Consider the following 26,597-nt stretch of genomic DNA (forward strand, 5'->3'; position numbering starts at 1 on the left):
CGTGGCCTAACTAATCTATATTTCTCACATTCGTTAGGCTGCAAATCAAGTAGCCTACTATACATTCCTTCAAGCTCATTGTACCCTTCGGAAATTTTTTACGTTTGGCAGACTGTGAAACAATTGTGCTAAAAAATGTTTGGGACGAGACTACTACATCGGCTGGCCACAAGAATGGCAAACGTCAAGTGCAGGTTGTCAACCTTGGACGGTGCGTACAGAGAGCTCTTCCATTTTCTGCTGGAAACTCAGTTTCAAATCGGCGTCAGCTTTGGTCGCGTACGGTGGTGGATTTGATTGCAAGTGCGGCCGGTAGGTAGCGCTATTGTGGCGGTGAGCGCGCCTCTGAGTGCGGCAAGAGGACACTCTCGGTCTCGGGCTCGGGTCGATATTGCGCGGGCCATGATCTGCGTACTGCGCTCAGACACTGAGACAGCCGCGCCGCGCGCCCGCGTTGAGTAGGGTCAGGTGATCTGATAAGTCAGCTGGACCAACCAACACCGGTCTCATCACTTCACTGATAACGCCACCGGTCAATCAGTGCATTGTGTGTATTTTGTGTGTGTGCTCCTACTCGGGCAATTAATTAAGTTTTGGATCGGTATTGACTTGTATTGCCATCTCCGACAATGTGTAGGTTTATCTCAAGTCAGCGAAGCAATCTGCAAAATTGACACTTCGATCTCTGTGCTTTACTACTGGAACTAATTCAATAATATCTTTTGACTTTGACCACTAGTTCAACATACGTTGTACCCTAACCTAGTGTAATTCAGATTGACAATATAGGGTTGTTTGTGTTGACTGTGGTAAACAAGTTTTGTGTAGTCAGGAACTGATTAAAGTGTATCAACCCCAATTAATTTCCATACGGTTTGTGTTCTCAATCACCTAACTAGCTGTTTAAGTTATGTGATGACTCATAAGTGTATATCAATTTTCAAGTCCAATAGTTAGCATTCCCAGTGAGGGTTCACTGTCTCTTCAACTCTAGTGCAGTGCAGTTCCCAGCGTTTGTGCCATATATAACCCAATATTATATTGTAGACAAACCTTGTTACCAAAAAACGTTGATCTTTACAGGCATGTATTGATCAACTCGAATATTGTGTGACAATATTTTCTGTGTGAACTGAATTGAATAATTTGTGGGCAGGATGGTGATGACTTGCTATGTGATAGCCGGTGTTCTGGCGGTGCTCGTCGCTCTCTACTGGATTTTGGAAGTGCACTACTTCCTCAGGATGGCCTTCAGCGTCTTCCTCGCCAGGTTCATCAAGAAGAGAGTTCACATTTTGGACACGACTGAAGTCAGAGGTGAGTCAACTGCTTCTCTTTCTCTCAATATGTGCCAGTGGCGTATAGAATATTTTTGGGTTGATGTTAGGTTAAGTGATTTTTAGTAACACCCCGTGATACTTGCTCAGTTTTGCTGCTCATATTCAGAGGGTAATTTGCGCTGAACCCACTTTTTTGACCGAGCGAAGTGACTAAGATTCAAGTCGATGGTTTGGCATTTATCTTAATGTTTAAATGTTTATATGTTGCGCATTTACGGCGAAACGCGGTAATAGATTTTCATGAAATTTGACAGGTATGTTCCTTTTTTAATTGCGCGTCGACGTATATACAAGGTTTTTGGAAATTTTGCATTTCAAGGATAATATAAAAGGAAAAAGGAGCCTCCTTCATACGCCAATATTAGAGTAAAAATCAGACTATGGAATTATTTATCATAAATCAGCTGATAAGTGATTACACAGATGTGTGGAGAAGCCAGTCTATTGCTGTATTTCCATATTAAGGTCTATAGCTTCAATCAGGTACTTGTGGATGAGAATACTGCGTGAGGTCTACTGTTCACAGAACTACTAACTACTTTACCGTCAGGCCGTCAAAAAATCAGATTAATGTGCTGTTTTTTTCTGTAATTACTGTACTGATTTTTCTTCATATTCATTATTTCAGTGGGAGGGGCCGGGGCCCCTGGGCCCCCCTTATATTCGCCCCTGATTTGTGCAATTCCAAAACTGTATTTTTGAGGTTTTGTATCTTTTATATTAAACTCTTAGGTTCAAACTTACACTTTGCTCAGTAATTTAGATGTTTGGATCGGAATCATACTTTCAAACCAATGATTCCATTCTTAAATCTCACGTAGACTCAATTTTTCAGTATCCTGACTAGACCAGACTAGTAGTCTTGACTAGAGCTGAGCCCACAAATTGAAATTGAAATTGAAATTTATTCTTCCAAAAAATACATTACAATATATTACAATGTATAACTGAAAATAGTGGAAAAATATTGTTTTTAACAACCCCTGAGTTACTACAGTGTGGGGTCGTACATGTTCCATATGCATCTTTTATTCTCTTGATTAGTATGGTCACAGTGTTAAACAAATATAATAATTAAACAAAAATAAAACAGCAGAGCTCTGCATGAATAGAAACGTAAATATAAACTATAAATATAATGTCTTCAATATGAATAATAAATATGATCAGATCCAGTACCGTACTAGAAACTATCAAATTGTACCTATCATGAATAAATGAGACACAGACTCAGTCCAGTCTGGCTGAGGATGGGGCAGGTGTATCCCCGAAACCATGGTTCTTTTGTTAAAACAAAATCAAAGTGTTATTGGCAACATCTGGGTCTCATTTATTCATTATGGAGAAATACCACAATATCTCTTCAAAAACAATCAATTGTATCAATCAGGTACAGAATCTATTCTTTTTGGCATTTCGATCTCAACTTTATCGCAGGTTACAGGCAATTTTAAGCAAATGTATTGCTTTGGCCACCCTATTTCGCAATCCTAAATCTGCTTATTTTCTCATCGTCTGGTCCAATAGAATATAATTTTTTTAATTTTTTTTCTGAACAATGTAAAGCTAAACAATAATTTTATAAACTTTTGTTGATGAAGAAGTTAATCAAAACCGGTTGGCTCCGTGATCGCACATTCAAGCTGTACCTTAGAAGAAGTTAAAATTCATGAGCCACCTACTTCCATTTTAAGGGTGACCACTTGAAGAGCTGACACCCTTGAAATTAATATAATTTAAGAATTTGAAAATTGCTTCCCTGTGATTTGGAACCTACATAAAGATATAGGTTTCTCTCATCATCATAATCCGTCTTATTACCCACGCACAAGCCTGGAGCTCATGTGGGAATCACCCTCAGCAAATGAGAGGATAAAGCTGTATACATTTTTGTCCAAGTTATCCACATAAAAAACCACAGCTAGATTTTTAGATGGATAAAATCAACTCACTTGGAGAATAAATTTCAATCATAAAATGTTATAACTATTATTAAACGAAAATCCTAATTAATTAGCATTTGAACAAATGCAATTTCCAATTTATTTCCATCTAAAGATTTTATTTTTGAACAGAAAAACGTAGACGCAAATTGTTAAAAATATTACGATTTTCTATCGATGAATGATAGAGTGATAAGAGTTTTAGTTAAAAACGAATATTTAGGAGGTGAATCACAATCCATGAATGTGCAGGATATGACTAATATTACTATATAATTTAATAGATTCAGTGTAATGTCATTCAGTGAAGCCTTAAAAGTGTGCTTATTCGGCAAAATTCTTCAAATTGTAATTATTCTTGAAAAAACTATTACCAATGATGCATTATGAAATTAATTGACCCAATTTTAGGCTAATATTCTGGTTTACGTGATTCATTCCATATCATTCCCATTAAGATTGTTCATAATATCTAAGTTCTATGCGAAAACGATTATAGATACAGTAATACACTAAAGTCAGGTCCACGTTAAAATGGCAATGATTAATTAGCAATGTTATTGTTATCCTTGTCTATCATTCAACAAAGCGGATAGCACTATCTCTTTCTTGCTTCGCTCTATTGCCAGATCGACTTTTAACAATGTAGAATTAATAATTAATTAACAAAATATTTCATCTTAATTATGAAACTTCATTATTAAATTTTGAAAAGTATAATTTCTTGCTTAATAAAATATAATTGATTATTTTAAAGGAGAATGAACAGTTAATATTACACCAATAATGCTGTATAAGCTACCGTCTATAGAAGGCATTGACAAGAAAGAGGATCGGCAACGTTGTTCTCCTATCTTTCTCCACTGCCATTATAACGTGGACCCATTATAGAAAAGGTTATTAAAAGATTTTGAGCACCATTTCAGAAAAATTCATGATTATAATTCCAGCTGAATGAATTGCATAACATGATTCTCGTACAAAAGTGTAGTTCGTTGCTTCTACTTTCATTTTTTGTTCAGAGCTATTAGGGATAAAACTGGGGAATAGTATTGGAAATATTGGTTCAATGTATACTTTATAACGAACTGGTAAAATCATAATTGGAAACAAAAATGGGAAATATGAGGTATGAGGAATGAGGTTCGATAACGGTAGTTACTTGAACTTAGCTTACGAAAATTTGAAAACTAATTCAACAAGTCCACGATGTACGAGTATATTGTTTGCTATTTGTCTTTTTTAGGGCACTTATATTATTACTATTACTACTACATTATCGACTTGATAATGGCATTATATAGCTGAAACATGTAGTGACTGAATAATTTTTAAAAAGGTTACTCAGATTTCTATTTTTATTTATGTTTGCTATTTCTTTATCCAGTGATATTAATGATGAAAGTATTAGATTCAACTCATATTGGCATATTCTATGAAACACTAATCATATTATAAATTCGTGTTGCATTAGTTGGCGCTGACAGGAAACGGACGTATTTATGAGAATATTGATTCTTTTTCCTGTTATGGAAATACATTTCCAGAATACAAGCTTCCAAATATTTATTTTGTACAGTATATAATGACTCGGTAAATAACTCAAGTAACTTCTCAAATATTAATTCCTGCTATTTCTCTTATTGAGATGCAACTTCAGGATATCCTTATTTGAATTGAAAAATTTAAACATGAGAATGACTGGGCTATTATCGAAATTGAATTACTGGTCCGGATTCACCGATACTTTACGGATAAACATCAGTTTGTATAGGTGAGTTATCGTGTCATAGTCATAGAGTCAAGAGGGAATTTGCTCTCGAACTCCCACTAAATTTGATCCTGGATCTTCACCTGGAGAAGAACACTCAGCAGGTTTTCGCTAATATTTGTAATTAAAATTCCCTGAGAAATTATGAAATTATTTTATTGATGCACAAGAAATGTAGTTGTAGAATGTAGAAATGTAAAATGTAGAATTGTAGATGCTTTGGCTTTGGACTTTCTGCACTTTTTCAAACTTCCTGTCATCGTCTATAGGAAGTTGTCTAATTGTTGTATTGTTATCATGCAGTAAAAAGCAGACCATCTGATGTTTTCCCAATGCGTCATAACTGAAAAAATAATGTGGGTATCGTATTGCACCACGAAGTATGAAAAGAGGTCCGGTACTATATTTTATAAATACAGTATAGTACTGTATGTGTGTTTGAAATTAAATGAATCTTTAAATCTATCTAAGGTGGGTTGCAGTCTAGTTGAATGGACCTGAAACTCTTGAATTTTATAATACTTTCTTTATGAATCATAAAATTCCCAATAAGTATTTCGTCATGGAAAACGTAAGGTAACCTTGTTCTATTCCTCTCCCATATTTAGATAAGGTTACGCATAGTGGTCCGGAAAAAGTTAAGTCTTGTTGTTGTTCACTTCACAAAATTTTCGGTCCTTAATTATTTTCACAAAGTAGATGAAGTTCAATGTTTATACTATTATAATGCAGTATTCGCAATAATGAATAATTTTTGAAGAAAATTAAAACTGGGAGCTTTTCTCAGATTTGTGCTAAGTTGAAACCCCCATATTTGAACATCAGTTTACTCCAGATCAGGGGCTTCCATCTGCCAAACATTTCAATAAATCAATAATCATTTTAATGTGCCGGTATTAATTCAGTCAAAGTTGAACAATTGATTAGCGTAGATTATAAATTGTATTTATTGTTGTTACCTTGATGGGGATTCTTTATATTTTCACAAAAAACATGCTCTTGTTCATCTTCATAACGACAATACAAGGAACCACTTCATTATTTTTCTGTAGCGCCTATCCTTTTAAGGACTCGCAACCAATATTCTGACCTAATGTAGATCGCAATATAGAATATCTGAGTGTAATAAAAAATTTGTTCAACCCTTAGAGCATTCCATTTATTTGGTAGGTGCCATAACTACATAGTCTACCAGGGAATGGGATTTGCAAATGAGACAAAATTATCTTAGCTTACGTCCAAGTATTACGTAGCCTACTAATAATATTGTTTTAAGGACTAAAAATTTTGTGAAGTGAACAACTACAAGACTTTTCTTTTAACCTATTTCGTAACCTTATCTAAATTTGGAAGAGGATTAGCACAAGGTTACCTTATTTTTTCTCTCCCTATCATTTTGATCAAGTAATTAGTGTATGAATCAATAACGAATAGTAAAGAATTACCGATCTATGCCACTTTTACCCAATTCCATGTTAATTCATCAGAACCATTAGATTTCTCACGTTCTTACTTACAAGATTAAAAATTTATGAAAATGTTTTTCTTACGTAAGTTACGATAATTTCTGCTTATTCACAAACCCCTATTACCCCTGATTTGACGTTGGTTTCAACCAGATGAGAAAATTATTGGAAGATTAGATTATTATTCGGTTCTCCATCAAATTACACTATCATTCTTATTATGGTAAATATCAGAGATTCAGTCAATTTGTAACTCAATCTATCTGCTGAATGCTGAAATACATGTAACAATGTGAAAAAAGCATCAAAACAAATTATTTCTCTTCTGCAATTCACTCTAAACTGCAGGCATTCCTTACAAATAATACCATTGCTTTCCATTAAATCTATGCTGACAGTTTTAGTTGAATCGCACGTGCTTATTACGTTATAGGCCGACAGACGTTTCCGCACAGCAATCTGAGCAATAGCTAATTATACAAGATGTACTCTTATTATTAATCCTGCAATTGAAAATGCCATTGGATTTTTGAAGTTCCGGAATAAGATTCATTTTCATTTATACAATAAGTACATTAAAATGATAGGGAGAGGAAAAATAAGGTAACCTTGTGCTTTTCCTCTCCCAAATTTAGATAACACATAGTCCGAAATAGGTTAAGTCTTGTAGTTCTTCAATTAACAAAATTTTCATTTCTCAAGTATTTTCACAAAGTGGATTTTCAAATTTAGATGCTTCAAAACTAAACATAGATTGCTTGGACATTGCTCCAACTATGACAGCTTCAATAATTTGTGAAATCAAATTCACATTTTCATTAATATTTTGATGTATTTGTGGTCATAACATTTGTCATTCTTATTGAATACTAGCAGGTTACCCGTGCTCCACAAGGGTCTATTTTAAAACTTGACAAACTGAAAACTTGATCGTGTAGAATCTTGAAGAGTTTGAAATAAGCCTAGACCATCCTCGATTAATTAAGAATCTATATGCAGAATTTCTAGTTAATCAGTAGTTGAGACGTGATGATGCGTCAAACATAATTTTCCTATCCCGTACATGTATGAGCCAGTTCTTTACTTTATTATAGTACAGATAAGTTCTTCAACTTGTTGCTAAACTAATAAAGTGACAGAACTCAAATCTTGTCTAGAAACCTTCCTCAACTTAATGCCAACCTGACAAAATTGTACTGACTGATTTAGTTGCCAATTTCAACCATCTGTTTCGAAGAGGTAGTCTCTCTAGAATCTAGATTATAGTTATATATTAACATATCTATTCATGTGCCGTGAATGAAATTTGAACATTAATTCTGAAAAATCTAGAAGGAAAATTGAAATTTGGGCTTCGAGGTGCACAAGATTAATAGTTTTCGAATCTTAGTGCAAAATTTGGAGATCTAAATCACTCAGGTTTTTCGGGTATGCAATCCACAAGTTGACATTTTTTGATGCGAACAAACGAACAAACACAACCCTATTCTATCTTATTACATAGATTTCCTGTCTTACTTACAGTTTGATCCTTGCAATTATAATATTGATACTGTAATATCAAGATTCTATTGTTAAATTCAATTTTACTGTTTAAACTTAATTTCTCTGCTTTGTGGTCGGAGCCCCCAGGTTCATACTTTATATTTTAGTATATCAAAGAAACCGCTAATGTCAAGAAACCGCTGCTCATCAAATATCAAAGAAACAACTGGTAACTTTGATCCAGTGAAATTTGTTAAATTATCCGTTCGATGAAAGTAGTGAAAAGACAATATATTGCATGATATACAATAAAGATAGATTTATTGTTCAATTAACATAGGTTTTCGGAAATTTTACAGTCGTGAATGAATGGACGTCACACTTTTGCAATGTAATGAGTCATAACATCCCACTTCCTTTCTAATGCCATTATAAATATACACACTGTATTTGCCAGTACACCTCAGGCGATGATTTTGTTTTTAAGAGACTCCTCTATGATTCACTTTTGGGGAAACTTATAATGTTGTTATCTTGGCTCTGAGTATTTCCAACAGAACCAGTGTCGGGTAATTAAGAATCTATATGCAGAATTTCTAGTTAATCAGTAGTTGAGACGTGATGATGCGTCAAACATAATTTTCCTATCCCGTACATGTATGAGCCAGTTCTTTACTTTATTATAGTATAGATAAGTTCTTCAACTTGGTGCTAAACTAATAAAGTGACAGAACTCAAATCTTGTCTAGAAACCTTCCTCAACTTAATGCCAACCTGACAAAATTGTACTGACTTATTTAGTTGCCAATTTCAACCATCTGTTTCGAAGAGGTAGTCTCTCTAGAATCTAGATTATAGTTATATATTAACATATCTATTCATGTGCCGTGAATGAAATTTGAACATTAATTCTGAAAAATCTAGAAGGAAAATTGAAATTTGGGCTTCGAGGTGCACAAGATTAATAGTTTTCGAATCTTAGTGCAAAATTTGGAGATCTAAATCACTCAGGTTTTTCGGGTATGCAATCCACAAGTTGACATTTTTTGATGCGAACAAACACAACCCTATTCTATCTTATTACATAGATTTCCTGTCTTACTTACAGTTTGATCCTTGCAATTATAATATTGATACTGTAATATCAAGATTCTATTGTTAAATTCAATTTTACTGTTTAAACTTAATTTCTCTGCTTTGTGGTCGGAGCCCCCAGGTTCATACTTTATATTTTAGTATATCAAAGAAACCGCTAATGTCAAGAAACCGCTGCTCATCAAATATCAAAGAAACAACTGGTAACTTTGATCCAGTGAAATTTGTTAAATTATCCGTTCGATGAAAGTAGTGAAAAGACAATATATTGCATGATATACAATAAAGATAGATTTATTGTTCAATTAACATAGGTTTTCGGAAATTTTACAGTCGTGAATGAATGGACGTCACACTTTTGCAATGTAATGAGTCATAACATCCCACTTCCTTTCTAATGCCATTATAAATATACACACTGTATTTGCCAGTACACCTCAGGCGATGAATTTTGTTTTTAAGAGACTCCTCTATGATTCACTTTTGGGGAAACTTATAATGTTGTTATCTTGGCTCTGAGTATTTCCAACAGAACCAGTGTCGGGTAATTTGGCAAATCTCGTTGACTAGAAAATTTTCAATGAAGATTACTCACGATTGAACTAATTTGAAACCATGCAACGTTTATCATGTTGGCTAATTTTGGCTGGCTCAATAATTATTAGTCTATGGGTAGATCCCATAATAATGGGAATGAGAACAGTCTTGGGCCCAAGCCTGTTCGGCCATTTCAAAAGTTATAATAATTATACAATCTGATATAAATATGAATAAATAAATAAAAGTAGAAATAAAGTAGTCATTGAAGTACTACAAGAATTGACCTATTTCGGACTATGTGTTATCTAAATTTGGGAGAGGAATAGCACAAGGTTACCTTATTTTTCCTCTCCTTATCATTTTGTGAAGAGAACAACTACAAGACAACCTATATCGGACTATGTGTAACCTTATCTAAATTTGGGAGAGGAATAGCACAAGGTTACCTTATTTTTCCTCTCCCTATCACTTTGATAATGTTCTTATTGTATAAATGAATGAATGAATAAATATATACGGTACGTAGGCCTAATCAATAATTCCAGAATGGAATGGTTCAATAATAGTATTATCCGATATTTAATTTGAAAATATAACAATGCTTTTCTTGCATTCTAATTTTCTGGTGTAATAATTTACTCTACCACGTAGAACGAAACAACCACAAAAGATGATAATTTATCGATTTCTTATCAAATAAATTTGTTCAAAGCGTTCAGTGAAAGAGATGTGATCTTAAATGTATCAATTTATTGCTCGAGTGACGTCACAATAAGCAATAGGTATGGCTAGATTCACGTCAGCATTGCTTGAATGCGAAGCATTGATGCTATTTATGAGAAATACTGACAGTTTAAAGTGAATCTCATCATAGACATTTCAGTTTCCGTCTCTTTTAACGACTGCAGTAGCTTTGGCGATTCATTTACTTTTAATGTTAATGCAGGCCGAGCTAACTTAGGAATGTTATATTTCACTTATTCTGTCTGGCTTATTGGATGTTCGTAAATTCTTGCCATTATCGGCTTTGTTAGTCAAGTAGCCAGACTGGTTTTATATTTTTCAAGTAACAAGTCCCAGCTTCAGACACCGTCGAAAACTTCATTCGATTTGGTTTCTTGTTTACATTCTCTTAGCTCCCTCATTGTGATTTATAGCCGATTGGTCTTCCTCATCTTTTGTAATCTCGACACTTGATCCAGAACAGAAGAGTGTCACGGGAAAAAAATGGAATACACATTTTTTCAAGCTATAACTCAAGTTACGATGATAAAAAATGTTCGTTTGATACGTGATCCCAATCTTCAATCTTGTCTATTGAAAGGATAACTAATTTAACAATTTATTATTTTACAAGATTTCCCTTCTTCTTCTTCTTTTCTTCTTCTTCTTCTTCTTCTTCTTCTTCTTCTTCTTCTTCTTCTTCTTCTTCTTCTTCTTCTTCTTCTTTCCCTTATTGGGAATTTGTATCACACTTCCACAGCTCAGATTGAAATGTTTGAGAGTTTAGCTTGAATTTACAACTATAGAATCATTCAAAGAAACATGCGGTCTATTATCTTTCATCTCAATCCATCAGCTCTCTCAGCAAGACGATTTTCTGATTGATGTTTATAATTTATGTTTTGTTCGATTATTTTTAAAGACTCAGGCTGCAAAAAGCCATTTGAATTTTAACCATGATTAATTTCACGAGAACTAATCAGAGAAGGCCTTTTAGAAAAGACGGCTTCTCTGATTGGTTCTCGTGAAATTAATCACGAAAAATACTTGACTTTAAATTTTAACCGTGTTTAATTTCACGAGAACCAATCAGAGAAGGCCTTTTAGAAAAGACGGCTTCTCTGATTGGTTCTCGTGAAATTAATCACGAAAAATACTTGACTTTAAATTTTAACCGTGATTAATTTCACGAGAATCAATCAGAGAAGGCCTTTTAGAAAAGACTGCTTCTCTGATTGGTTCTTGTGAAATTAATCATGGTTAAAATCTAATCGGCTTTTGTGCAACCAGCACTTAGAGAGTTTAGAACCCCTGTATTAGTATTGAATGAAAAATACTAAGAAATTATCAAAAAACTACAGAGAAATTACCACTTAGAAACTAAGTATCAATAAATCTGTGGTTTTTTGACAATTTCTTGGTCTTTTTCATTCAATATGAATAATTACCACAATATCAACTTCTCAACTGCACAAAAAGCCCTGTATTAGTTTCTCAACTACACAAAAAGCCCTGTATTAGTTTCTCAACTACACAAAAAGCCCTGTATTAGTTTCTCAACTACACAAAAAGCCCTGTATTAGTTTCTCAACTACACAAAAAGCCCTGTATTAGTTTCTCAACTACACAAAAAGCCCTGTATTAGTTTCTCAACTACACAAAAAGCCCTGTATTAGTCTCTTGACTTTTTCCACCTGTTCTTGAACTGTAATCGATTTAAATTTATTTTTAAATATATTGGATTAATGGTAACTTGGTAATTATAGGAATAGGATTGAATTAATATAAGTAGATGTCTGATGATTTTCCGAATCTCCAATAATTCGATCTCTACTTCAATCGATTCGAAATAATTATTATACTTCAATATATTTGATTATGTTACTGGTAACTTGGTAATTTCAGGAATAAGATTGAATTAATTTAGAGGGATAATAATGTACCGATTTTCCACTCGAACAGTGCATTAACATCTTATCAACATTGCATTGTAAGACCTGTCACACTGAGAAAAAAATGGAACAAGCTCTAACAATTATTGATATTTACCTGCGAGAAACGGATCTTAACAATAAATAGTTGTTGAGTGTTGATGAAATAGGCTTCAATGGGTTGTTGAAGGCCGGTTGGTTCTTGTTCAATTCCATTCATGCTCCTATTGATGTCAATTGTGTCGAGTGGTCACTTGTTTGGCTCTTCAGTAGTTTAACTTTTTATCAAATTGTTCAAGTACAATAATATAAAATTCTACTTTATTTCAATGGTATCAGCTGTTTTTGAACTTCCATGAGATATGAGTACCGGTAATTATTGAACTTTGAATGAACAGGAAATTGGGATAGATAGACATGGGGTAGGATTGAAAATATTGTTGGTTTGTTTTAGTCTGCTAGGTATTTTTAAAATCTTCTAAATGCAGTTCAATTAGTGAGTTATAGAGAGTGTTATCTTTAAAGTTTTATCTTACATTGCCATAAATTAATGAAGCAATAGATGAATAATTATTCTATCTATACAGCTATCTATAGTACCGGTGGCACAAAAAATGGTTAAGTTTTAACCGTGATTAATTACAATCACTATATTGGCATTATTAATCAAGCAATAGATGAATAATTATTCTCTTAATAACAGCTATCTATAGTGCCGGTTGCACTAAAAATAGTTGAATTTAACCGTGATTAATTCCACGAGAACCGATCAGAGAAGCCGTATTATCCAAAAGGCCTTCTCTGAAATTTCTCGTGAAATTAATCACGGTTAAAATTTAAAATTAAGTATTTTTCTACTAGAAGTCATCTACTTATATTAATTTAATCCTATTCCTATTCCTTACCAAGTTACCAATAATCCAATATATTTAAAAATAACTTTCATTCGATTACAGTTCAAGAGCAGGTGGAAAAAGTCAAGAGACTATAATATAGGGGTTCTAAACTCTCGAAGTGCCGGTTGCAAAAAATTCGGTTAAATTTTAACCGTGATTAATTTCACGAGAACCAATCAGAGAAGCCGTCTTTTCTAAAAGGCCTTCTCTGATATTTTTCGTGAAATTAATCACGGTTAAATTTTAAAATTAAGTATTTTTCATGATTAATTTCACGAGAACCAATCAGAGAAGTCGTATTATCAAAAAGGCATTCTCTGATAGGTCCTGGTGAAATTAATCACGGCTAAAATTTAACCGGCTTTTGTGTAACCGGGCCAAAGTCTTTTATTCGAGAATAAGATTCTCGAATAGTTTTTTTACATTTTATGTGTCCCTTTGTATTTTTGCAGTGTACATTCATTCTGTTCCAAATGTAAGAGTGGACTTTGTACGACCTCATTAGATGGAGATATAGGCTGTGAATATCAAATATGATGATACGGCAGAAATTACCTGGCTAGAATTGAGGAAGTAGGTCATAAAGAAGTCAATAGCTTTGGAGAAACGTAATGCAATAATCAAATATTTGAACGTTCACTAATTATCATTTCTAATGTGATTCGATCACTTTTCGTCAAAATCTATTTTTAAATTTCATTTAAAGGACACAGGTTTCAATCTTTATACTTTGAGGAAACCGGTTTCAGTATATTAAGATTGAAACATAGTTTTCCTTATCACTCCATCGTTGGATGATCATGATCTTGAAAATGCTAGTAGCCTAAGGTTATTCAGAATATTATTCAATTTTGTATCGGTCATCACTGGAAAATCATTTACAGGAAGAGAATTCTTCATCTCATATAGATTCAGAGTAGAGCAAATGATGCTGTTTTGTTAATGTCATCTAATATTGAGACTACCAATGCTCGAGACCTATAGTATCACATTTGATGAAAGTAAACGCAACTGAATTATCGTAATTGTATCTCAAATTAAAGAGTTTATTTCGACTTTTCAATACTTTATTTTGTTTCTTTAGTTTTTATGAACTAGTGAGTTAGTGGGACTGGAAAACTCGCTGATGCCTATTATACTGATTTTCAAATCTGCAACTTGTAATTATGTGTGAATCAATAGAACTTTATAAGTTACTATGTATGTGTAATGGTTTACTTCTTGGGACATTTACTCAAAAATATCCTTCCTATTACTAACACTCTACTCAATGAGAGAAATAGAGTGTATGTAGAAGGCAGTGGAATGCCAAGATCATGGCGTATACGCCAAGAATAACGGACCAATGGCAGTAAGCCACGCCTTCCAGCTCCTCATACTGTCTTATGATTGGTGGATTGGAACGCCTACTGTGTTCTCAATTCTGCAAGTAGGTGGCGTCACTTACAGGGTCACATCTGTACAGCTCTTAAGATTCCTGATTGTACTCGGAATATCTTAATTGAACCGTGATTCCCCTGGGCTGGAGAACTCGCTCATGAACTATTATACTGATTTTGGAATCATCAACTTGTGATAATTATATGTGAATCAATAGCACTCTATTGGTAGTCTACTCACTCCGTATAGTTAGATCAGTCAGAATCAAAATTCAGGACTGCTAAAAGAGCTCGAAATATGTGTTGAGAATTTGAAGCTGATTGATCAAAGCGTTCGAAAGTTATCGTAGAACATTTAAATAGACGGACAACGATTTTGGACATGAGTCAAAAGTAGGAACTCGCTAACTATTCACTAAGTGGATGCAAATGAAGGTGGTGAAACTTTGATGAAATTATCTTTTGAGAAGTAATCGTTTTCATTTCATCACTTTTGTAAACAAACTCAAACATTTCTGCAATTTGTAAAATTTTTGCTTTAGCCCAGATAGTTTAGGAAGAGTTTGCATTATATGGGTTAAATCGATAAACATACGGCAGTGACTCATTTATTACACCTCTACTCCACTCTACTCCTCTCTCGTGTGCGTGTGAGCATTTAAGTGTTGCATGTTTAACTAAACCATAAGTAAAAACAGTAGCGTTATAATAGGAATAGCGTTTGGTATCCAATTACTTGAACGTCCCTTCAAACTATTTGCTCTGTTTCAAATTTCATTTCAATTATAAATGTTGATAATGGAAGGCAAATACTATCATTCCTTCCATTTATTCTTATCATTCACTTCATGTCAGTAGTTCAACGTTTGAAGATATTATATTCTCATCAATGATAAAATGTTGGTTTAAGAGGGGGCTAGAAATGACATTTTAAGATATGTAGTCGATTAATCGTATTCCAAAATGATAGATTGTCGGATCATTCAGAAATGTTTTTGTTTTTCATGTGAGTATTATTATCGAAATTCGAAATCTCCTCTAACACACTCATATCATGATTGTAAAAGCTTGGATCGCTCTACCTCTGAGAATAATTTATTCTTCTCTCCAATAACATGACAACGATTTTTGATATTTCTATCTCAAATCTAGATTCTGTCTATCGAAAGGCCTACCCGAGTCGGTGTAACTTTTATTTCCTATCTCTCTATTATTTTGGATTTGAATTATTTATTCTATTGTCGAATGGCTAGTTAGTATAGAGAAGTCTAATGTGGCTTCACGACGTCTAAATTGAAAGCCGGACTATTCATAAATTCAACATACATTACATTATATTACATATTTTTTAATATAACAATATTCAGGGTTTAGAAAATGATACCTCACTATATATAATATGTGTCGAGGTTATCATAAAATTAATACTAATTTATGCTACAACAGATAATACAAAAAATCCAAAAAATCTAAAACTATATCTATTACCCTAAACATCACCTAGTACAAAGATACTAAACCGAGGTACTATTTTCTACCTATAAACCTTATTTAAAAAGAATACTACTTAAATCTAAATCCTACTTACTATTAGTTCCTCACTACTTTGTATCCAATACTGAATAACCAATGTCTAATTTTTCTTTTGAAGCTATTGAAATTTTCCTCTCCTTTGATTTCTAATAGTATTCTATTAGATATTGTAGGCCCTAAATATCCTAGTGATCTTTGCCCAAATGCTGTATTTATCCTTGGTACTTCTTGGTTGTAACGTTCTCTTATTCTAGTATTATGGCTACGATTTATGATATGGTTCCTATTTTGATGTTTTTTCATATACCCTAATAACAACAATATATACAATTGCCTAACGCTGAGTACTCTATTTTCTATAAATAATTCTACAGTTGGAAACCGGATTTCCCTGTTTCCCATTATTTCCAAAATGCGTTTTTGAGTTTTAAATAATGGATCTATAAAACTGAAGTTAGCTGCACCCCAAACTAACAGACCGTACTTTAAAAGAGATTCAACTAATGTTAAGTATACAGTTTTTAACATTTCTTTGTCTATGATACGCCTTAATTGATAGAATTTGTATATAAGCTTTCTTATTTTGGCAGTTGTATATGTTATGTGCTTGTTCCATTTCAATGAATCATCTACTATTATTCCTAAATACTTTATATTGTCAGAGCGTTCTATTAGTGGGCAATTACAATTATTGTTACTATTTCTATCACAATTATGAAGCTTCATTGTTGTCATGTGTGGTTTTGTGCTATTTGTTAAAGAAAAAGCTAAAAATTTTGTTTTTTCTGAATTTAATGACAATAAATTATTTCTTAACCAACTAGTGATTTTTGTTAGTTCTATCTCTGCTGTTTGGACCACTTCTTCTCTGTTTGGAACACTATATAATATGTATGTTCTGTTATGAGAATGTCGCTTCTTTCAGAAATGACCTTCAATATTATCTGATATCCGAGTAGCAACTATGAAGCACCCTTGTAGTAGAAATTCAATTTGGTTTCCTATTTACTCAACGATATAAATTCAAGTTAATGGAGAAATCAGGAGGCGGAGACTCGTTATTCTGATTTACTAGTAACCTACCATGAATAATATCTCCTTCCTATCGGTGATACGCAACTTGTCTGACCTCGAATCAGGATTAAATTCGTAATGAACCAGAACTTAGATCTAAGGTCTATGAATTATTATGTTTATAGCAGCAAATACCATACAACTGTTCACAGTATTTCAAATTATATTTCCACTCTATAACCTACGATAGTATGATGGTTTCATCATTTACTTAGGCTAGTAATAATGAAATGAATGTATAATTTTTAATATAAGTACTGATTGTAAAATGTTATGGCAAATGAACCAATTTCAATGGTGATAATAGTTCCATAATTTACTCAGAGATGATAAAGTGAATGGTGACGATAAAACAAGGAAACAAAAAGAATTTCCAAACATTGTCATTTTATCGAAAATTGAACAAAAAGAACGTCATTCCGCCAAGCAATACAATTTGATTCTTCGTTATTGTGGCATTTTCCAGTGATAAATTTAGGGATCAAGTACTCTTTTACGATTAATTTACGATTTGAGCGAAAAGAATCAAGTACTCTTTTCCAATTAATTCATATACGATTTGAGCGAAAAATCACTTCACTTATATTGGCTACTTTATTCAAATTATTGAATACAATATAAAACTTGTATATTTATTTGAGCGAAGTTTCACATAATAGGCTACTATATTTTCAAATAAACTGTGTGCTTGCTACACGGTGGTTCAAGTCAGTAAGCACGCAACTAAGAAAATAAAAAGTAAGAATTTCTGTAAGCTCTTCGTATATTCAAGATGGTCATCACATAAAAAGGCAGCAAATTATCGCGTTATCACATGCTATACTGCGTAAAACGCTGCTCCAATTGAGAGCTTACCCTGTTTCATTGAGTCCCTAGCACGGAAATATTTAAATACAGTAAAAACTCGGATCATTACCTTATTAATTTTTCTCTAGAAATATAGCAGCTGCGCTTTACGGGTGTAAGTAAAGATTTTTTATTTAAGACAAAATTAGGAAATTGAAGAAGTTTTTGGCAATAGCCTGTTTTTTCTTTTCCGACTACTGTATTGTTTACTCTATCCAATAAATAAATAAGTGCTGCTACTTGCTGGGTGATTCCACATTCCAGTATGATATATCTAGAACAGAACAACTATATTATAGAATATCGAAGAATTTGATTCATCATAATCATAGTTAATGAAGAATAAAGCCTATTTAGTACGGAAAGTATGATAATGAAAGTGAGTGAGGGGTGGCTTTGCCATTTGGTATAGAATGTGCCACAAATGCTGCATTGCGTCAAATAACTTTTTGTCATTCGACTCACTGAAACAAAGTTGTCAGCTACTACCATTTCCTCCATCGTTATAATTTGTGTTTGGTCTGGAACAATCTTTAAAAAAAGTTGAAATTTAGAATTCTTGCAAGGCATTCTAATTAATCTCATTCAAGCTGTTTTATAGATTGTAATGTCATTCTCACAACACTCTACTAAGTATATATTTTTGAAAACCATACAGTTTCTCTGTGAAACATGTTTTCCCATGATGTGAATCCAAGGCCGTACCCAGAAAAAAATTTTGGGGGGAGGGGGGTTTGTGGGGTGTTGTGATACTAGGCGGGGTCCGGAAGGCCCAATAAAACCTTTTAAAAATTGTCAAATAACCCTTTTCTAGACCTTTTTATTGAGAAAACGAAGCTTTGATGGTCTTGCCGCTTGGACCATTTCCATACAAAGCCGTTTGTTGTTCTCTCTGGCTGGCTCAAAAAGGTGCTCATGGCATTAAGGCTCTTCGGTACAATTTTTTTTATTTAAATTGGATAATCTTTTTCAATATAATTGTTAAGATCATTATAAGAGTGAGAAAAAGTGGCAACTGAAATTTTTAAGTGGTCTAATAAGGGAGTTATGGGTCGTTGAATTGCTAAATACGTTTTCTTTCCAGATCATAAACGGTTTCGACTATATTAACAGAACTTCTCTTGAAAATTCAAAAAATGTATCTTTCCAAACTGAAACATTAGTTGTTTCTGGTTGTCCCAACCCCTGTAAACCCCCCCCCCTGGGTACGGCCTTGGGTGAATCTGTGAATTGAGACTAAGTCTAGAGGAAATTAAGACTGGATAGGTGGGTTGCTAATGAAATGAGGGATGAAGGATTCATTAACTCCATTTAGTTCTAATTTAACTCAATACCGGGTCAAGTGATAGCTGACTTAGGTTACGGTTCTTCAGAAGTAAGCTGGCTAAGACGATTTGCCAAGTTATTTGAATTCTTATGATTGAATAATATTTATAATTTTCATAAGCTACCATAACTGATGAATAATGAATCGATTACGGTAGTTAAAATGGTAAAACCGAGAACTATGATTCATGGGACTTTCAATTTACAGCATTACTTTTATTTAGGGTGTTTGTTTTAATTGCTCACTTCCGATTTCTTCTGGGTTTCAGTAGTCAGTTATCTATTGAAAAAACAACACAGTTGGTGTTAGGAGAAAATGAGCCTTGGAAAATTAACAGATTGTAATCGACCTTGATACGCTCTTGGTTATTCATGTACTTTATAAACATTTCTCATGCTTTTTGCATCAAGTTTTCTTTCGGCTTGTAAGTCTTTACAATGCGGAGGTCTTCTGAGCTCATCGACACACCTCTTCAGCTATTGAAAATTGAAGAGGAAATAGAGAAAAAAAGGAGATGATTGCAAGTAATTTTCCCAAGACTCGTACAAACATGGATTTTTTCTGACAATGTCCAAACAATGCAGTATAACAGTTGAGCGTTCATCGTATCAATAAACATTTTTTGACGCTGCAATATCTTCAGACAGAATAATAGTAGATAGTACCGTACTATAGTGAGGTCCACGTTATAATGACAGTGGATAAGGATAGAAGAATAGCAATGCCGATTCTCTGCATTAATTAATCATATTTCTACACTCAAAAACATAATTGGCACCGTTGTGGATCTAGAAAAGGATAGTACCACCGGCTTTGTCGAATGATAGACAAGGATAGCAAAACCAAAGTTGATCGAATACTGTCATTATAACGTGGACCTCACTATAGTACAAATATATGGCCAAGGATTGATTAGTAGGAGGTGCCTTTAACCACGAATCTCATTCACTGTGACTCTGTGACTTGTGACCATGACTCTGTGACCGAAAACTTAAGTTTCAGGAATAAAAATCATTCAAATTTCATAGATGTCCTATTGTATATTGATGTTGCTTAAACTATTCTTGACAAATGACACGTAAAGTCTCAATGTAGAATTCCAAAATTGAATGGAATGACATTTAGTACCCTTTGCACAGTGCCAGTTCAAACCAAATATGAATTTGAACGGGATTAATTAATAATAATATCGGGGCACCGAGCTTCGCTCGTTATTTTTATTTCTGATAAACAGAACACAATTCTCTAAAATGATCGTGTATTTATATTATATATAAATATATATTATAGATATCGTGTATTTTTATTTATATTTCAAAGCTGGCTATATGTCATCTTATGAATTTCGGGGATGCGGTATTTTGAATTTTTCACATACTCACTCGCTCACTCACTTGTTTACTATCCACAGCTGTTTCAGCCAAGGATAAATTATCCTTTTAATGTCGTTCAGGGAGTTTTCCCAAGGATGAGACCTAATGCAATCAAATTTCCATATCATAAACCTACTATGTTCCAAATTTCGTGAAAATCGTTAAAGCCGTTTTCGAGATCCGTTGAACATAAATAACCAGATATAAAAATAGCCAGATATAAAAATAACCAGATATATAAATACAGAAATTGCTCGCTTAATATAATAGGTTAAAAATATCGGGGCACCGAGCTTCGCTCGTTATTTTTATTTATTGATGAACAGAACACAATTCTTTAAAATGATCGTGTTTATATTTCACAGCTGGCTATAAATATCATCTTATGAATTTCGCGGATGCGATATTTTGATTTTTCACATACTCACTCGCTCACTCACTTTTTTACTATCCACAGCTGTTTCAGCCAAGGATGAATTATCCTTTTAATGTCGTTGAGCGAGTTTTCCCAAGGATGAGACCTAATGCAATCGAATTTCCATATCATAAACCTACTATGTTCCAAATTTCGTGAAAATCGTTAGAGCCGTTTTCGAGATCCATTGAACATAAATAACCAGATATAAAAATAACCAGATATATAAATACAGAAATTGCTCGCTTAACATAATAGGACATCAATTTGAACGGGATTAATATTCATATTTAGTCTCGTTTGTTATAATATGGTTAATTTTGTCAATGCATCAGCCAACAGCTGATTCAATTCACTGTGCAAATTGCCCTTGATTGCAGAAGGTTGAATTTGATGAATTTTGTTGAATTATCAAATCAATTTGATTTTTCAATATTTTCTCACAGTTCCCGATTGGTGACTCAAATATATCTTTAATTAAGGCGGTATTTGACTCACCACATAATACTCGTACTATAGTAGTAGCCTAATCATTAATGAGAAGGCCGAGCTTCTTGGCTGGAAGTCTATCAACTGAGTCAAAATTCAAAAGAGTATCTGTCTAAAATTTCTGACTAAATCATCACTGTCAATGTAAGATATTTTCAATGTCAATGAAAATAATATATATTTGAAGACATTTCTGTTAATTTATGTTGTAACTTCACTTCCGTGATATCCAAAACAAAAGACATTCAACTTTATTCATGTCACTCTTTTCCGTCTGAAGTGAAGACGCGGACCGAAAATTTTGTTGGCATCAAACTGATGATATACAATTGTTTATTCGTGATCTATTGTACATCTGAACGATTGTTCAGTTTCAACAAGGGCAGGGAACGCTGCCAATGATAAACTTCAATGCTAAAAAGGTGTTTTTTGTGTGGGTGAATCCTCGTGCCTATTATTACCGTATTCGAATTCGCGACAGAAACGTGAGTCTACACGTTACAGGATATAGTGTTCAAAGAAAAACTGAATTATTCAATGACACGCGGATTTCAATTCGAATGCTATCAGTCCAGAATGATAATGTTGTAGGATGAATAGCAGGAAAATTGTAGACCACAGAAAAAAATTAATATTGATGAGGGAGATTTTTGAAGTCCAAAAGATACTTCTCACAAGGAAACCAGTTATATCTAAAAAAAAGACATGGTGGTTTTTGTGAGAATTGGAATCAGAGGGGGAAGAAAATATTATTGAATAGTGAATAATAATTGTGTTTGGTCTGTACATAATTCAATATTGGGATTTGTAGAAATCTTTAATATTGAACTGTACTTCTACTTTAATTGTTTAGACTCAGACATATATTAGAATTTGCTCATGACAACTAATATAAAACACGTGATTGATTCGCTAAATAATTGTAATCATTGGAGACTACACATTCCTGATTTGTAATAAGACTACCAAATTGATTGTGGAATGCTTCCAACTAATCAAAGCAGTAGGAAGATACATGAAAACTCCTATTCCTGAGCTATTCAAGCTTCATAGCTTGAGCTCTCATAGAAAACCGAAGTTTTCAGTTGAGGATCAATGATAGATGGGGTAGGGGTGAAGTTTTAGCGAGAAGGGTGATCTCATAACTAGTGAATCATGTAACTCACTATAAGCTGACAATTTTTTTCTCAATGACTCCACAGGCTTTCAGGGAAACCTTTTTCCACTCACAGCTTACGTACCTCAAAGGCTTCATTAAAATTATGTCAAACCCATTCCTAATTCATCTAGATAGCAACATAACCTGATATCCATAATGAATAAATGGAGTGATTGTTGAATAAACAACTGTATACAATTTTAAGAAGGGTGTATACACTGCATAATATGTTATATTTATGGATAATTACTAATATTTTACTTCTCTATTCCTTATAGAGTTTTTATTTAAACTTCGAAATTTACAACAAATCAATTTTGTTTTTTATTAGAAATGAAAATTAGGTACTTGAGTATTAGATGTGGTTGTACTGAATAGTAGTCAATAGATTAAAGATACAAAGATCTATTGAACGGATAGAGTTATTTGATTCGAATAGGTCCTTCAATTTGCATGATAATGAAAATCTTTTCGTTATAAATATTTATTGAGAACTTCACTTTGAATGAGAGCCTGTCGTGACTTGGCTTCATGTCGGATATTCACATCGCGTGAAATCTTATTTAGTGGCGTTTTTATTTAGAAAAGAGCTGCCCGATTCCTGTATAATCGACAAAGCACATGCGGCAAATACATTGTAGGGCTTTGATTTTCTACTTAAAAATGTAACGTTTCTTGATGCATTTGTCAAAATAACATTTCTTGACGCATTTGTGTTGAATAGTGATCGGTTTTGCTCTATGAAAACGGAACTTGACCCTTATAAGTTATGGAAAATATTCATTGTAGAAGAAACCCTTTCCTTGTGACTGGATCAATGCTTCAGTGTCTAGGATCCGTTTGAATTAATTCAGCACGATTCTCCATCTCTTTCTCACACATTCACCCACCTCCCGGAATCTGCCTCCCTTTTTCGGTCTCTCTCTTTCTCTTTTGAGTTGTCACCTATTTCTGGGAGTGATAACTCTTCGATGCAAAAAGGTTTGCCAATAATTATCCAATAATGATGAAATTAAATTGCCAATAATTTATTGCCAATTTAGAACATTCAAGACATATTACAAACTCTTTATAATATGACATACCATTAAAAATATAAGTAAATAAACATAATTATTCATACATATTATGCTTAAATAAAATAAAATTTAAAATCTAGGCATCACCAGCAAAAAGAAACTCTTTGCCCGCTAAAATAAAAACATAAGATTTCGAAATAATGCAGAGAATTTAGGTTCAAATTTAACTAATAATTACAATAGAAACTTTAGAACAGTAGAAAAATCAACAAATATTGTGCAGAGATTTTATACACTATAAAATTATAATAAAGGAAATGAAACTATATTAAATTTCTATATTCAATGTAAAAAATATTCTCTCTTAATCCACTCTTTCACGCTCTTTTTACTGATTTTGAAATCCAAATCAAAAGGTATTTCATTGATCAGTTTACTGCTTGTGTAAATTAGCTACCTTCTGATCAATGAAAGTCTTGTTGAATAAACTTGATATTTCTCTGTTACACCCGGTCTGAAATGTTACCATTCTTCTGTTATTAAATAGTATGATTAGCAGTCAAATTTCTTCAATAAATTAATTTATTCACTCACTGTGACACCGATATCTTTCAGCAGGTCCGCCATCTTCATGGTTGTCATCTTCAGACAGAATTTCTTAAATAAATGAGTTTATCCATTTAATGTGACAACGAGATCTTTCGGCAGGTCAGCAATCTTCATTGATTGAAATTTTACTGCTGTCTTCCTATTTAATAACGAAAAAGTGATTCAATAGTAAGCAGTTCGTGATGGAAAACAACATTGAAGACGTAATTATATTTTTTTCAAACTGTCCACAATACTGTGTGTTCTCAGAGACTTAAAGCTCTTAGAATCTAATAGGCTCATTATAGTTGTTGAATTTACTACTATTTTCAAACATTCTTCAAGAAAGTTTGAAAACGAAAGAGCGACTTCAAATCATGGTTTTCAACACTATGCAATTTCCTGGGACATTTTGAATATTCGACAAGAGTTTGTGTGAATTGTTCTACTTTTAAACTGTTTATTATCAATCCAGACGCAAGTTTATTAATTTTTTTTACTACATATTTTTTTCTTCTTTAGAAATAAATTACGACAAAAATCAGTGAAGCAGGTAATTACAAATAACGCGATAATCGAATCACCTTCAAACGGCTCTGTTACAAGACAATAATATTGTCTTCCACTCACCAGAATATAGAATTTAATATTATCTCTACCAATCGAGATTGCAAAATCACAACCGTCATTAAATTTATTGTCAACTAAACAACTGTGCCACTAAATATTGCAACTATCTCAAATTTAATACCTTGCTAGATGTGCTAGCTACAATATAACCTACTGTTCTTTAAACTCACTTGTCCTCCTTAAAAGCTTTAAAAATAGATTGGAAAACAGGTAAACAGTTTTGAATCAATGACGGTTTCGAACGATTTCGTAACAAAATCAGCGAGCATACCTTCTTTACTGGTACAATATTTTTACTACCATCTTATAGTTTCTCTCTTTGGATTGTTAACGTTCCAATAAGACCTGTAACTTTTCAACTGTTATAAGGGACCACCCTTAATAAAGATAAGCAGTTTATAGACGGGGAACGTAGAGACGGCAAGTTACTGGCTGCCAGTACGTTACTTTCCAATGATTTCCATTTACGAAACATTAATGTATAGTGAGGTCCACGTTAAGGTCTAGTGTTTGATTAGCAATGAATGGTATTGCTATCCTTGTCTATCAGTCAACAGAGCGGATAGCGCTATCTCTTTCTCGCTTTGCTCTGTTGCCAGATCGTCTTTTAACAATGTAGAATTAATAATTAATAAACAAAAGATTTCATCTTAATTATGGAATTATTGAGAAATATAATTTCTTGCATAATATAATATAATTTATTATTTTAAACAAGAATGAACAGTTAAATTACATCAATAAACCTGTATCAGCTACCATCTATAGAATGCATTGACAAGACAGAGGTTCGGCAACGATGTTCTGCTATCTTTCTTTACTGCCATTATAGTATTTTCATTTAAAGAACTTGACAACTTTATAAAATTGAACAAAACATATCCTATATTCTGGGACTATTCATATGAAAATTGAGGAAAGGGGCAGTTTTGGGCTGAGCCTGTAGACCCTTCCCCAATCATTCGTATGATTTGTATAGCAATTGTATAAATGAATAAACAAAATTGCATTTTCATTCTTTAATTTTCAACTTCACTTGATTCTATCTTGAAAATGCTTCAATGTGAATCATTCTTAAACTGTACTCAATAAACCTGTATCAGCTACCATCTATAGAATGCATTGACAAGACAGAGGTTCGGCAACGTTGTTCTGCTATCTTTCTTCACTGCCATTATTCGTGGACCTCACTATAGATGGAAATTGATGAAAAGATACGTAATTGAATACACTGACCGCCAGTAACTTGCCCTCTCTACTTTCCCCGTCTAAAAGCCCCTTATGTAAGCAAACACTAGAGTCCAAAGCTTCAAAAAGACTACTATTGAAAAAATGTTTGAAATACCAAAATTATTCTCATGAATACAGCTCATCTTTTAAGAATCGTCAGAATAATTTCAAGCTCTACAGATGAACAGATTGCTTTCTGCAGCTTGACAGCTACAAAGCACATTACTCTTTTTTTTCTCCAAACATTATACAGTGATTCTCCTCGAAAAATTCTCATTTCAAACTCCAAACTTACTGTCTATGTTTATCACACTCGAACACCCGCTAAACCGAATAGAACGTGGA

General features: G+C 33.3%; 1 protein-coding gene across 2 annotated transcripts in view; it reads left to right on the forward strand.

The window, feature by feature from the left end:
* Positions 1-255: 255 nt before the first annotated feature.
* Positions 256-26,597, forward strand: part of LOC111058812 (protein THEM6) — a 49,326-nt gene continuing 22,984 nt past the window's right edge. For both annotated transcript variants that reach the window (XR_005570952.1, XM_039424951.1), the window contains exon 1: positions 256-1,317. Coding sequence is in view for 1 of the 2 variants with exons in the window: in XM_039424951.1 (XP_039280885.1) it covers positions 1,158-1,317 (160 nt within the window). In the remaining variant the exon portion in view is untranslated. The remainder of the gene's footprint in view (positions 1,318-26,597) is intronic.

Source organism: Nilaparvata lugens, chromosome 3, assembly GCF_014356525.2.
Source record: "Nilaparvata lugens isolate BPH chromosome 3, ASM1435652v1, whole genome shotgun sequence".
Classification (NCBI taxonomy): domain Eukaryota; kingdom Metazoa; phylum Arthropoda; class Insecta; order Hemiptera; family Delphacidae; genus Nilaparvata; species Nilaparvata lugens.